Source organism: Falco cherrug, chromosome 4, assembly GCF_023634085.1.
Source record: "Falco cherrug isolate bFalChe1 chromosome 4, bFalChe1.pri, whole genome shotgun sequence".
Taxonomy (NCBI): domain Eukaryota; kingdom Metazoa; phylum Chordata; class Aves; order Falconiformes; family Falconidae; genus Falco; species Falco cherrug.
In genome coordinates, this window is record NC_073700.1 from 78824273 (window position 1) to 78840012 (window position 15740).

Below are 15740 nucleotides of genomic sequence, written 5' to 3' on the forward strand. Positions count from 1 at the left end.
GAAGAGGAAGTGGGCTCAAAAAAGTGAGGAGTGGCCCAACACTGGCAGCTACGCCTTTACCATGTCAGTGTTATTCTGGCAATCTGAGGTGGTGTCTTTGCACTGCACTGAAAGGGGGTGGAACTTCCAGCTTTTTCCCTTTGCCCTGGGGCTATTCCACCCCACATACTCAGCAGGAAGCAGCCACCATTCATTCCTTAGTGTGGTGCTCATCCAGCATCCCCTGGCACCTGCAGCGAGGTGCGATGGCAGGTGGGAGTGACAGAGGCCCCTGGAAGATGCAGCATGATGCACAACACCTGGGTGCTGTGTCCTCATCTCAACCTCCTGCTCTGCTGAGCCTTTCCAGGCTCAGATCCTGGAGCTGTCGGGGCTTGTAGGCCTGTCTGCTACACCAGCTTGGAGCAAAGCTGCTGCTAGTGCTGCTTCTCCACTCACGGTCACCTTGTTGCTTTGGTGGTCCTGGGTTTATTAGCATGTGCAGCCCCACCCCTAACATTTGAAAGGTGCTCATTTAAAAGAGGGTGTTGGGGGAAGGCTGCTTGTGGCCCTGCTCAGAGTGCATCAGTGTCATGCCCGTGCAACACTGGATATGGGAACAGCAGAAACTAACACGGTAAGCCATACTCTACTATGTCGGCAGTAAATTCTGATCACTTAAGAGAGCCAGAAATGTTACTTGGAAAAGTTGCTTGTTTGTTTTTCCTATGAGCTTTCCCCTAGGCACACACTCCAGTTCCCCTGATGCAGCTGTTCTTAGATTTGTAGAAACCTCGACTCACCAAAATCAATTATATCAACTTTAACAAACTTCCCGATAAAGGCAGTTAATCAATTACCACTGTTTTCATCTGCCATAGGGCTTCTGCAGCTGGTTTTATTTTAAAACAATCTAATAAACCAGAATATGCAACTGGAATGAAGTATATTAAATCAAGATGAATGTTATGTGTGTAGAACAATCAATCTGTAATTTTACCAGGATGATGAACTACCCTGTTGTCCCAACTACTGCTGAGCCTGTACGCACATCACAGAAAATCTCACAATGGCACTGGAGCTCGGAGCTGCTCTGCAGCCCAGGCTGCCGAGAAGCGCATGCCATATGCTTCATTAGTAGTAGGGAAGTATTGTTTGTAACTCTGTAATTAAGATTTGTGCCTGAAAAATGCCTATTTACAGGATGTTAGCTTTCTTGCTCTAGTTTTCAACTTCAATAAATATTCATGATAATGCATTGTACATAGGGATTTCAACTGCTTTTCTTTAAGCAAAATTAATTGTATTTTGAATACCTCTGGCTCCTTTTTTTTTTTTTTTTCATTTGAAAGTGTGAAGAAATTGCATAGGCTAAAGACTTCAGAATTCAAAGCTAATGCTAATTTCAAAAATCACGTATTACAAGAAATCAATGCTTAGTATGAACTAATTGGTAGTGCAGTTTGTGGGGTGGGGCGGGAGAAAGGGGAGGAAAAAAGCTTGCAGCTGTGGTTTGCCTTGTGTAAAAGAAATGTTCACAGATTGTTTTCTACCTAAAAACATACTGAGGATTCAGAACATCTTTAGGTGAACTTCTGCAATGACCTTAGTTGTTCCAATCAAGACAGGAGTTTTGTTTGGTTTTGTTCTTTTTTTAAATCCTGGGAGTCTAGAATATGTGACTAACAATACAAACACAAACGTTTCCCCCAGTCTTAAAGAACAGTTAATTAGCTTTTTGAAGTCAGTACAGCCTCATCTTTGCTTATAGCCCAACTGCTTCAGCTACTAAAAATGCTAGAGTGGCTTGTCCACAAGTGTTTCAGCAACCACCAAGACAAATGTAATCCAGAGCAAGTTCAGTAACCACAGACCTGCTTAAAGTTGCAAGAATCTGTTCACGATGTCAGTGTTAACCAAGCTGGGCTGAAAAGCAGCCTGCCTCTCCCTTGAGCTCCTAACATTTTTGGCACTGCAGATAATATGGTTGGAGATGAAGAGGATTTCAGGCAAACATCCTGTGTTATGAGTACAAACTAGCACTCGTAAGCGTATGTGTGCCCCAGCATAAACCTTAGCTATTTCCCAGTTAATCCACTCTGTAGAGGACTTAATTACTGCCAGAGATTGCAGCTCAAAGTCAGGAGTTCAGGCTCCCCACTAATGCTCAAGAAAGTTATGTATCTCAGAAAAGATGGCCTACTGAGCAAGGTGCTGCCAGTACTGAACAGTAGGAAATGCTGTGGAAGGAGTCAAGTTTTATCTTTCAAAACAGTTAGGCATCTACATCAGCTTCCATGTCTTAGTTACCAGCTTCAGTGCTGGGGACCTGCGTGGGCTGGGTACTGTGCAAAAAGAAGACCGGACCATCCTTTCCCATTATATATAAAAATATACTGCTAAACGTCTGAAGAACTTCTTCGCCAAAAACTGAAGTAGCTTGACGCTTCCAGGCTACGGGGTGGGATTCTGAAACTACAGTTTTGAACAGAGGTGTTTCAGACTTGCTGAGCGTTCAGCCAGATGACCTCCCGTCAGTACCAACTCCCTGCTCCACAGACAGCACGTAGCTTTTTAGCTAGTATCAAACGCTCGTTAATGCTGCTCACCGTGGCCATCAAATGATGTTCTGCTGCATCTGAGAAGCAGCAGGTCTTCTCAGTTAACTTCTGTATGTATATAGTTATCTTCAGGTTTCCAATGCAGGTACTTAGTTATCTAATACATAATGGGGCAAGGATTAACTAACTGAGTGTACAGTTAACTGGAAGGGAAAAACTTCACCAACGTAAAAGGAAAATCAACTGAACTGAAAAAGGCCAAATATAATAAATTGCAAAGCAGGTCCTATACCGTACACAGAACTTGTGATCTTAAGTGGCTACTGACACATCCTTTTTCCCTTCCTTTGCTGTAAAAGAGAGTGGGGAGGCAAAGGGAGATCAAGTGAATTCAAATTTTCTTACTGTCCTACCGGATTACTGTTTGGAAACAGTGTGAATTATTAGGTAACATCTAAAAACTGGTCATATGTTTTATCTTCAGATGTGTTACATACTAATTCAACAGCATACCAGCATTCCAGTGGGAATAAAAGGTCTTTTTTTGTCAAAATCATTTTATTAAAGTTAATGTCATAACAAGCTCAAAATAACACATGCTTCAGAAATAAACTGGATGAAAGATGTTCTGAACGGAATATGAATAGTTTTGAAGGCATGGCAAAGCATCAGTTGCAAGAAACCTCTGCAAACAGGTGCAAATTCAGTTGGTGCAATGGAGAAAAACCTCAAAAAAGAAGCCTGCCGGGCATGACTTCTGTTTTTGTAATGCAGTTTAATAAGTTAAATCAGAAAGAGCACAATTTCCATGGCTGCAGAGATCCAAATGTATTTCTTCAATAACTAGCCCCAGCACAGGTTTTTCACTGTGAGTACTAACAAAACAAATTTAGCTGACATCTTAACATAGCAGTAATATATATATTATATACATGATAGATGTTTGACTCATGCAGCCTCCTCAGTTATGTAATTTTTTAATTTATTTACTCAAGAAACATTATAAAAAAATAGGTTTGCAATTTTTATTTTACTCCAGTGTTAGTGCTGCATCACCTCAGGCAAAGACAGTGTTTCAGATAATCTAATTTGGCAAGAAATCTGCCCTAATTCTTAACCTCATTTTTGTAAATCCACGTAGAAAATAAATGCAAACTCTTTATACAAAACAAGAGCAAATAACTGTACCCATATAAAAGGGGATTAATTCCCTTGGATTTTATTATCATGGCACATACTTTATAGTTTCACAACAGCATACTAATTTTCATTTAGGTTTTTAAACCCCAAAATAATGTTGATGAACGGAGTTACCATAGTCAGCTGACTCATGCATTAAGCAATTCATGTTCTTTATCAGTTTTCCCAACAGCATCAGGATTGGATAACGGGTCAAGGTCAGCAAAGAGACTGAACCAGGCAGTCAAGTCTTTAGGATTCTTTGTAGGTTCTGAGAAGAAAAGAAAAGAAAGAAAGAAAGAAAAAAAAAAAAAGAAAGTACAGACCTGTCAGCTATTCTAAAACAAAACTGAATGTTTGACTGAGGTCTAACAAATGCCACCCTATTGTTTAATTTATTACTAAGGGCATTTCTGACAAGAAAATTGGAATGAGTGATGGCATTTTAAAACACTGCCTGTAACAGAATACAGAACTTTAGTAAGAATGAATGTTTTGCATCTGTCTGCCTGTGTCTATTTTATACAGCTCCTCCCACGTTAAGTACAGGAATACTTTAATTAAAAATAGAAACAATCTTGCTCTGTCTAGCTTTGTTTCATGAAAGGTATTTTATTTGTGTGTGCACCTGCATGCCTGCAAAAAAGTAAAAGGAAAGTGAAGTCAAATGTTACTTTCAACCTCTCTTACAGGACTAAATTCCTTTGTCTAAATCCACTTCATGTGACTCTTCTGTCCCCCTATATATGGCCACACAAGGCCATTACTCATCTGGAATGAAGTTTTAACAAGTAAGTATTGGCTGGAGAGAGAGTGGGGGGTACATCTGATAGCCAGTCCCAAGTACAGCTTCTAGTATTAGGGTGTGTTTTTTGATGGATATAAAATAACACGAATCAAGAATACATTCCAACATATTTTATTGCATCTATGTGCCTAAACTGACATCAGATTTCACAGAGGTCTCCTGCCTTCTCTTATTCCAACAGGGCAGATGTTCATGTTAAAGCAGTGACAACTTTGGCTGCTATGAAGAAGGAATGTCACCACTTGCTTTGTTTTTTGTGACCCTATGCTTAACAGGTATTAATTATACTGATAGTGAAATAAGATGTGCTCTTCCAATCAGAGAAATAATGTCACATGAAAGCATTCTTTGTGACACAAGGAATTTATGGACAAAATAGGCTCCACTGGCATGATTTTCATCTCCACCTCTGCAAGGCTGGAGTATCTGCCGCCTTCACACACACAGATTTCAAAGCAGATGAAGGCTGGTCCTTTTTATGATGAAGGTACTGTGGCTGTGGTATTGCGCTCATTTTCAAAACACCTTAACCCTCTTTTTTTTTCTGCTGAGCTGAAACATATCAGTCTTTTAATCCTGGGAGGCAGGGGAACAATACCCTTTGCTCTTTTTTTTTTTTTTTTTTTTTTTTTCCCCCCTGCACTGAGTGTCTTTGATGTAGCTTCTGATTGAATGTGAATGCACAGGATAGGCTACAAACTGGCAATAAGGGTTCAACGTATTTCTGGTTCACTTATCCATAAAACCCTAGTCAAAATCAGCAGGGCTTTGGCTCAGTAGATGGCAGGACTATGCACTCTTGGCTCAGTTGCAAGAAGTGAATTAAGTTTCAAACAGATCATTACTGATATGATGTATGTTATCAAAAAAATCTGCAATTAGGGCTCTTCTGCCTTATCAGTAGCCTGTATTTTAGTCACAACGTCCTCCTAGAGCTTCGGAACATTGTTTAGCTTAGACAAAGCGCATGCAGATGCTAATCTGTGTGACTCAAAATTGAAGTAGTAAAAGAAACTGTACTTTCAGCTCCCTCATTATATAGTAAATCACTCTCCTGACATACTCCTAGCACTGAAGCCTACCAAAAATACACATACACACACATGTCATACACATAACCAATGCTGAAACAGAGTAGTTCATTAGTAAGCACAAGATTCTTGACATGTAACTACTACAAAAGTAGGTTTTATTATGATAGAGTAACTGAGAGGACTGGAAAGATACAAGAGTCACAGCTAAAAAGGAAACACAAAATGAAAAAAATACATGACTATCACCTTTCACAGGCGTCTTGTTAGCATTCACATTCAGGCTGTTCGGTTTCTGTGCTGGCTGTGGTATAGATGGCGGGCTCACACTGTTAACTGCCCATCCTAAAATTCAATAATGCAGCAGCATTAGCATGAAGAATTACTTTTACTCCAACACCCTCTAAGCACAGTGCACACCTCAGACAATGGAGCAGAATATTATGGTTATGGCCATTTATATCTTTTCTCAAACACAAAAAATCAGGAGTCAGATGCTGCAGACAAGCAGTATCCTTAGGAGGGGAATATCTCTGGATCAGTTTCATCACCTCCAGATTCAGGCAACTGTACTCTTTTCAAACCTTTAACCTGGCCAAAAAAATATTTTTTTTTCCCTTTTACCTAATCACAGTTAATACCTGTTCACAGAAGGGACAGCACAATAATCAAGTCAAGCATAGCTGTAAGGGAGAAGAATATCACTTAGATTTGGGCAAAAATGTCACACATGCTAAACATTTTTTCCACCTTTCCTTACTTTTACAGTTCCAAAGACATTAATTTCATCAACTATTCCAGAAAAAAATTTAATTTCATCAACTATTCCAGAGAGACCTTAGATTTTTAATGTTGAAGTTATGAATTCTGAAAAAAATAATTTCTTGCAAAACACTTGGAGGAATTAATTTCAAGATGCACTACTTCAAGTTAACTTAAAAGTAGGTTTTAATGAAGTATTTAATTTTTTTCTTCACTTGAAAGGATGTTCTCAACAGGGAGAGAGTAACTACGCAGGAAAAAGCAAAACTGGGTATTCACAACTTTTTGTTCTTACATGTATATTCTGTAGCCACAAAAGAGTAATGAAAAATATAGTTAATGAGGCCAGATGAGGTAGGCTAGCAAAATGAACTAGGGGTGTCATACCAAGGAATCATACTAGGAAAAAATGGAGCATTTTTGTCCCTGGCTTAAGACATCTAAATTCTTATGCTTTATCATATTTAGAGGACTGGAGGTCATAATTTTAATTTCAGTAATAACTCCTTTAAGCGTGACCTGATCAATTATCCATCTGTCTCTGGGATCCAGTAGATCTAATTCTGTAGTACTGCAAACAGGATACTCAGCTGTGCACACAGTTAGTTTCCTTATTCAGTCTCTTTTTTCTACAAGTTCACATCCTTTTCTACTCTCTTTGTCCTTCCTCCCCTTACTTTCTCCTCTTTTGAGAGCCCTGTCAGATATTGGTAGCCAGTGCCCTCAGTTACTGTAACAGCCACATAAACCCTTCCTCTCTCCAGCGGATTATTCTCCTCACTCTCTGATCTTACCTTGACTATAAAAGGTCTGAAGCCCAAGCTGTGTTGTTAAAGAGAAGCAAGAAGAGCGTTTCTATAAAATCACATGAATTAGGAAGGAAACTTAAAGCCACAGGCATCCTCTGTATCACTAAGGAAACAAATCAGACACTTCAAAATCAGGACGCAGAGCACTCACATGTATTTGTTCTAGGCAGAGGTGATAAAGGCTTATGAGCTAGCCTGTGCCCACCGAAAAAGAGATTTTTACAGTTTAAACTTCCAAAAAGCAAATCTGATTCGTAAATAATGAGAAGTATGGCGTTAACACTTCAGAAAGACATACTTTTTCAGGTATTTTCTCTGCTTGCGTTACAGAAGAGGAGAATGGCAGAGGACATTATGCACAACTATAGTAAACTGTAATGCTTTTATTTGTTTGGAGAGGTATTGCAAGTGAGTGTTTTAATATGTCAGCGGATGGCAACGGATTAATTGAGTGGCTTAAGCTAATAGGGCCAAATCCTAATTTCAAAGAAATGAATGGGAGTGCTGCCTGGAAACTTTCTGTGCAAGTCCCAGGGACTTCAGTGAGATCAGGAGTTGGCTCCCTGAGACCTCTCTGATGTTTGTTTACACTGTGTGACTGGCAGACCACAGAGTGAAACACTGCAGACTAGTTAACTCCTTTGGAGCCCTCCTTTTGAGTCCCTGGACTAAGGCTTGGCAAGTAGCACATCTGTGAGAGATGGTCTGGTTCTCTGTTCATTGAAATGCAGGTAGCTCAAATACCTCTTAGGAAACAAAAGGAACCTAACAGCAGCAACAAAAACATCTAACCAAAAATGCTCCAGAAAATGTGGGATGCTTTTGTAATGAACCTACCCATCTATGAAGGTATTGGGAAAGACTGACACAGAATTTTTATTGAATACTTTACTTTCATGAATTACGTCTTTAGTGTCGACTCACAGTGAGCTACAAGGAACAACTTTGCTTTTCAAAACCAAACTGCAGCCTATCAATGTGAAAGTAGTTGTTGGCCCTAAGCCTGTTCTGGTTTGCCTGTTCAAAGGATGGCTTTGTTACGTGACTAGACAAAAGATTATTGCCGAGACAGCAAGGAAACCAAACAGCTTACTTTTCAGCTAGCATCTTCACAAATGTTACCACAATTAAATTTGGAAGTGGAAATGGTGAGCTGCACATTTTCTTACCAACTAGAATATACACACACAAGTAGGGAAGATAAAGAAGAGCCATTAGTGGTACGAGTAAGTGAGTAAATGAGGCCGCAATCAGGAAAGAGAAAGCCACTGCTCTCTCTGAAACAGTGGAAAGGTGGTGAAACTACAAAGCTGTATCTGGAGGAGAAACTAAAAAGGTTTGTTGGGACTGTGCACAGCAGATTTGTTTCATATGTGTGTGTAAATATATATATATGTATACACACACACATATTTATATGTATTTTAAAGCAGCACCTGGTAGTCCCATAGCAATTCAAAGTCCCATTGTGCTAGATCCTGCCTATAAATACAGCCAGAGAAAACTCCAAGCTGGGAATTCCTGACCGTAAGAGTTTATAACCTACATAGCATTGTGCCTGTTTTACAGATTAAGATCTGAGGCAGAGAGAAAACAAAGCCCCAAAGATTTATGAGCGTGCTTAACGTAAAATAAGTAAGTAATCCCACTGAAGTTAATAGAAAAGTTAATGTGCTTAAAGTTAAGCATGTGAGTTTTAAGAATCTTTATGGTTTTAAGGCCAAATTCACACAGGAAGTATGCAACATTGAGGCTCCAGTGTAGCACCTCACACTGAATAATTATGAAGCAATTCTACCAACTGGGGGAGGGGGAACACATGTAAAAGATGCATCACCAGTCCTCAGTAAAAATATCCATAATTCATATATTCTAATACTTCCAACTCGTATGTTTAGGTATGTTTATACTGCAGTTAGTATTTTATTTAAAAAAAAAAGTCTGTTCCCAAATTCATTGAGAAGGTCAAAGAAGTGCTGTGAAGTGAAACGATATGCAGTTTAAGATTAAAGATGAGATTTCACAAGATGCAAAATGGATGGAATCTCACCTTCTGTTAGAAAATAAGAAAAAAAATAAGAAAAATAGTCTAATAAAGTTAAAGAAAGACATTTTCCTTGGCAACTAGAGTCAGCTGGGAACATGCTGATTATCAGATACAATCACTCATCTGATTAGCCCTGACTTTTCAAATGCCAGTAGATCAATTACCATCATCTTCTGCCAAAACCTTGGAAATCCATTTGAAAACATCAACATATTTTATTCTTCCAATACAGATTTATTCTTTTTCTTATACAAAAAAATTCTGGGATGCCAGGATGACTGCAATGGATTTTCCATTTCTAGTGTTCCTGGAATGCAACACACCTGAGTTCTGATTTTGAAGTGCTAATAGTGCAGCCAATGCCAGTGTATTGTGCAAATGAAAGCATTAACAACCACCTCAGAGAGGATGCCCAGCCCTGTTTGCCACCGACACCTCAAAAATATTTTTCCTTCTAAAACATGTTTATATTTAAAAACATGTAAAAACTCTGAAAAAAATAACCCATAATATTTCTGTTGCTATTTTCAGTAATTTGCTTAAGATGTGTTTATGTCTCTGTATGAGGAAAGGTATTTTTCACTGTTTGTTTTCCCCCTTTCAATAGATACTATGTCTGCTTCTGGTTACAAACTGTTTTGACAATGCAACAACTAATTCTCATTATTTTTTTAGCTTGTGTTTTATAAGGTCAAATCCTACTCTCTATCAGTCATACTCACATATGCATGTTCCTCATCATAAAAATACATCTAAAACTGTGCATCACGGCAAATGTCACTCCCCCAGTTTCCATCTAAGCACTGAAGTCCGTGAACCCAAATATCTTGCTTTAGGGGTGGTGGTGGTAACTGTATCAATTGTAAGGTAAATTTGACTTTCTAGTTCCCGCCAAAACATCACAGGTGATTTTACTTTATGTATGACTGCCACCAGTTGCATGGGTTCCAAGAAGCAGTCTTCAGGATGGAATCAGCCTGCTAGCCTTTCCTGTGTCACTCTTCCCCAAATGAGATTTAACTTAAGACAGAACTCAAAAATTGAAGGCTCTCTTCCAGCTTGCAAAGCCCTAGAAAAAATCTAGAAAAAATGTGAGGAGGACAAAGGTAGTTGCTGTTGGCTGGTTACCACCAGCCTGCCTTCCTCCCTCCCTCCATCAAGGCCAAAGCAGCAGCAGGAAAACTCTGCCCTAGTCCCCCCCTCTCCTTTCTTTTCCCCACAGCAGCATGGAAAACCCAAGAAAATGAATGCATAGAAGAAAGGGTCGCATCAGCAGATAACCAGCCTACAAGAGGAATCCACCTGTATGGTTGCCAGCATGAGACAATGCATTCTACCTTACCTATATCCCTACACACAACAGTATGGGATTCTTTGAAAAAAACCCAGAAATAATCCAGTGCAATTGATTTTCATTAAGTTGTTTAAAAATAGTATTTCCAGACAAAATACAGTAACCCATTTTAGGTTCTCTGGTCCCTTAACAGAGACAGAAGTTGTGATTTAAATAGCAAAACCCACTCAAACAGATTTTCTGTTACAGAAAAAAAAATAATATCCCAAAGGCCTACATAAAATTTCAGGAAGCTCAATGAAAGACAGTAATTTTGACTTTAGGTTTTAGGGCACTTCATTCACAAGCACTGGATGAGCAGGGCTAGAAAACCAAATATGCCACTCATGTTTTCCTCCAGGCACGCTCTGCTTTACCTTCTGGGTTTCTGCAGCTGTGGCACAACATAAGCTGTCACCATACTTCTACATAGCAGAAAACCTAAAGCCAAAACCAAAACGCTAAGAGAACAAGATAAGCTCTCACCATGCAAAGATGATTGCAAGTCATTCATGTTTTGGTCTAACAGTTGTGAGGGCAAGTAGCCTGATGGTGTTGGTGCCCCAGAAGACGAAGCGTTCTCCACATCTCCAGCTGAAGAGTTCACAGAGAGATCAGCAAGTGCAGCCTGTCCAAAAACAGCTGTCCACTCTTTGCTGAATTCCCCCTCATCCAGGGAGGAAGCGTTGAGGATCTCATTCAGTAATACCATGTCATCCTTGTCACCAGGTTCTGACTCCAAGGACTTCACAAACTGAACCTTTGAAGCTGTCTCAGAACAACAGAGTCAAGAGAAATAATTTTTTAGACAAAGAAAAGAAGGAATCTTTTAAAAATATCCAATCTAGGTTCTGTATGTGAAGTGAGATGGAATATTTTTGCGTGAATTTTTGTTGTTTTCTCTTTTAGACCCAATTCTCTTGGATGGCTGGGCTTGTAGCTGATGCAACAAATAATTCCATGATTATCTCAGATAACAGCAGTGAGGTTAAGACTCATTTCTCATTAAAAACAATACTACAAGTATGCTTAAAAAACAAATAAACACCACACCAAAATCATTACATAGTCTAATATTTAAAACATTGGGGAAGACTACTTTTATGTTGGTTTTTGAAGCATAAAACTGCCAAAAATTCAGAATGGTATAAACTGAAAATAAGTAAAAGTCGGGGATTATTCCAGAATTTTGTGAGAACATACTTGAGATTACTTTGATGACCTTCTGAGCAGTGCTGGAACTATTGGGGTATTTCCCCATGAGAACAGGTTATGTTACACAGGGTTAGACTTCCACGCTGTTCAATGCTGTAGTAACCTTTTTTCCCCTCTTTTAGGCTGCTGAGAAAGAACTGGGGCCACTTTGCTTCTGACTCCCCTTGCTAGTTTTTCTAGCACCAGTGCTGCTGCTGAAGAAGCTCTTAGACCACTTGAGCCATTACTCCTTAAAAAAAATTGTTTTCCTATTTTAGAAATGTTGAATAGTTATACAAAGTACATGAAACTTGTAACCAGGATCCTAACCCTTCTCTCTAGCTTACAAAGTATTTGGAAAGTGAAAGAACTATCAAGGAACCCAAAGTGTTATTTTACTTGGAAACCTTCAGAGCTCCACTGTGGCAGTATGCAGAGGACAAAAATGGTGGTTAACAACGCTGATAACGTTATGTCACCGAAACTCTGATCAATTGATCTTAATTATGCTTGTTTTGAACTTGTGGTAAGGCACAGAAGCAGCTTCAGTTTTCCAAGGTTTGGGTAGATCAGCTGAGCTCTCCAAGTTGCATACAACTTGCAAATATGTTTTTAACCCTTTTGGGTTAGGATAGAAGACTGATAGTAACAAAGTGGTTGCAACAGGCCATTTTATTTAAATGTAACAGCCTTCTCAGCAAAGTTCCCTTTTAATAGCTGTAATAATTTACAATGAAATGACTGAAGTTGAGTCATAAGAGAAAAAAGTGCAAACCTGTGTTTTAAAATAGGCTGGTGAGTCAGCATACACACCTACGTACTAAGAAACAAATAAACCAACACATAATATAAGGATTTTATTCGTTACTGATCTCAGCTCTGAGATTCATCTCCTTTCTAATTCACATTTTTATATACCTCTGTACTGCCTGACAGGGCCCAAAAATTAGAAATGGAAACATTATAAACACGTCAATCTCCTGATGCTCCCACTGGACTATAACTAAAATACAATAGAAAACAATTTGTTCTCATGAATTTTCAGGCTGGTTTGTCATCTTCAGATAAACAGCAAAGAATATTAACATTGTCCAAGCACCTACAATTCCTCCAAGCTATTCAGCAGGTGAGGCAGATAGGTAAATCCTTCCATAGGGGAAACACACTCGCTGTTTCAAAGGTACTTAAGAACTCTATGGGGCATCACCAACTCAAAGCTGCTTTCAGGAGGCCCCTTTGTGAACTTGGAAGCCTTGCAGGGGGACATGCAAAGGGAGCATTAGCTAAGACCTACTGCCAACACTGTACCTAATCACAAAAGACCTATAATGGAACAAAAACTTTGCAGCAACACAGCTCAGAGCAAAGTTCTGCTTCATCTGGGTAGCCCATTGCAGTAGTCCCATTATTACTGGGAGAGAAAGTACAACATATAGCTGAACATCTGAAGGGCCATTAGGTCTTCCACCAGAAATCAGGAATGACACATTTCCTTGTCTCAGCAGTCTTTCTGATATTCCTGCAGGGACAACACACCTGGGGCAGAGGAGGATAAGGTGGTGCTTAGGCTCAGGCTACCTTGAGTAAGCAGCAGTAAGTTCTACTCTTATTTGCAGTAAAGGTTATCTTGAAACCAGTCCTGCTTATCAAGATACTACTCATGTGGTATCTCTGCTAGATTACTAGAATGATAGGGACTTTGTTACCTCACCCGTAACTCTTCTATTACTACTCTTCCTGTTTCTCACCGCCTGTTTTCAGTGTCAAAATCCTTTTTTTGTCTGCACATGCTGCCCCTAACCTTAAAAATGTCCATGAAAAAAACCCCAAACTCCCAATAAAACACTGAAAAAACAATGTCACTATATTCCTTTTTGTAGTTGTTTGAACAAGCCTCTAGCAATGCTCATATTCCTTTGCAAACATGCCTCGTTTTGCTGGTATTTAAGAAAAATAAATGGGATGAGAAACTAAAAATATTTACAACCATACATGATTGGAAATACAGGATAAAGACTTCCTTCTGAAACACACACCAAAGTGTACCTCTAACTATACTACTTCACTTAAAATAATCCAATACTCATTAGCCTAAAGCTAGCTAGCATGTAAAATCAGTGTAAATGGCCGATACTATAATATTAACATAACCATCCTTATCTGATGTAGCCACCCCACAACTGTTTTCGTATTAAGTACTTGACTAAAGGAAAAAAAAATAGCCTTCTAACTGACATAGCTAAACTTGTATGACCAATACTTGTATGCAGTATCTGCATCTCCACTAAGAAGGTCCAACAAATAATAGAACTGAGTAAGCGGAAAACCAGAAGAAAAAAGGCCACTATCAGACTTGCATCGACGTTTTCTATTAGGCACAAAAGGCATCACTACCTTATGTACCCACAGATTAGAGCTGCTTCTGCACAGACAGCTCAGGACCGTTCCCTGTTTGTACCTTTATGGGCGATTCCCCACACAGGTAGTTTCCCCACAGCGCAAAAGGCTGCCTGTGGCAAATCCAAAGTCAAGGTGTTTGCAAATGCTCTCTGCCTTACCCACCATGAAGGCAGTGCCTTAAATACCCCAAATTACACTCTCTGACTAAACCGCAGAAAGGGATTTTTTTTCTTTGCTTCTTTACTTGCTTTTTGCGTTGCCACAGTTGCTTTTATTGTTGTTGAAGGTTTTTTTACTCATTCCTCTGAGATGTTTGAGTGAAAAGCAAATTGGAAATTATAGGCAATACTCTTACCACATATGAAAACTCAATATAAAACTTTTAGCCAGATCTTTAATGTGTTACATGGTAAAACAGTATACTTGGAAAAAAACAGCACATCCCCTTGAGCTGCCATGGATCTAACAAAAGTGTAAGGATAGGAGTAGAGCCTGGAATGAAAAATTGCTTTCTCATGTGTGTATGAGAACAGCACAGCAGATTTAATTCACTATCTGGCTGAAAGCAGTCATCAGCTCTTATATGGTTTTAAATGGACTATATAAATTGTTTCTGATATGTACATTTCTGATATAAAATCTTGTGGTTACTAGTGTATTGCCAATCGGTTGTGATACAACAACTAAAGAACCAAAAAGAAAAGTTTGTGAAATGTTATAGGAGGGGTAAGGATTACAGTGGAACCTACTTCAGCAGGGCAGATACGATACAGTCTGGTATACCTAATTTTGAATCCCTGTTACAATGTGTTTTATCCCCTGGAAGGTTTACTTCTTACTGTTACATCAGAAATAGTGCATCTGCATGTATATGAAGTTGAGTTTCTTTTAACACTGTTTAAATAATGCAGCTGAATAATTTCATTCAACCTCTCAGATTATGAAAACAATTAGGATCCAAGATGAAAAGTATACTTGAAAAGCAGATGAAAAAAACATGCACAAATGTTGCATACCATTTTCTTGAGGCTGCAGGTCTACTAAGTCATCTATGGCACCTAAAAGCAAAACAAAACAACAAAAAAGGAAAAAAAAAAAGAAAAAAGAAAAGCAACAAAGGAAGATCTGCAGTACACTGACAATCAGTATGTATAGCCCCAAAGGCAGTTTTCTTAAGTCTCTTCACCTGAGTTCTGCTTGTGGTTACAATTTCCTTGTAACGTGGATATGACATCCTTGCCATTGTCAGCTGTAATTGAGATCCATAAACATGTCAAATTGCACTTGGCACAAGAACATGCTTGTAAACAACGTCACTGTAAGATCAACATGCAATGGTTGTTTGGATTCACATTTTAAATGAACCTGGTCACAATGGATGAAAGACTCAAGATATGAGCATTTCTAAGCGGTGGGGCAGATTTCGTAGTAATAACTTGGGGGGAACCTTCCTTTGAATCACCGCCCTGCCACACTTGCCCATCTCCAGTTTGAGTGCATCCAACAGAGACAACTGAAAAACTCAGACGGGTCACTGCCGTCCTTCAGAAGCGGGGACACTTCTTTCAGAGGCTTGCACTTACACAGGCCAGGAGAGAGCACAAGAATGCCAGGACCTCATTACTCCCTAAATCACC

General features: G+C 39.2%; 1 protein-coding gene across 3 annotated transcripts in view; it reads right to left on the reverse strand.

Moving 5' to 3' along the window:
- Positions 1–3727: 3727 nt before the first annotated feature.
- ICA1 (islet cell autoantigen 1) overlaps positions 3728–15740 on the reverse strand; it is a 73516-nt gene continuing 61503 nt past the window's right edge. Inside the window, exons 11-15 of one of the 3 annotated variants that reach the window (XM_055710465.1) lie at positions 15290–15352; positions 15120–15161; positions 10996–11277; positions 5808–5903; positions 3728–3990 (exon numbers count right to left, since the gene is read on the reverse strand). In XM_055710465.1, coding sequence (XP_055566440.1) covers positions 3869–3990; positions 5808–5903; positions 10996–11277; positions 15120–15161; positions 15290–15352 — 605 coding nt within the window. In that variant the 3' untranslated portion in view covers positions 3728–3868. The remainder of the gene's footprint in view (positions 3991–5807; positions 5904–10995; positions 11278–15119; positions 15162–15289; positions 15353–15740) is intronic. The other 2 variants (XM_055710466.1, XM_055710467.1) reach the window with 2 other exon arrangements.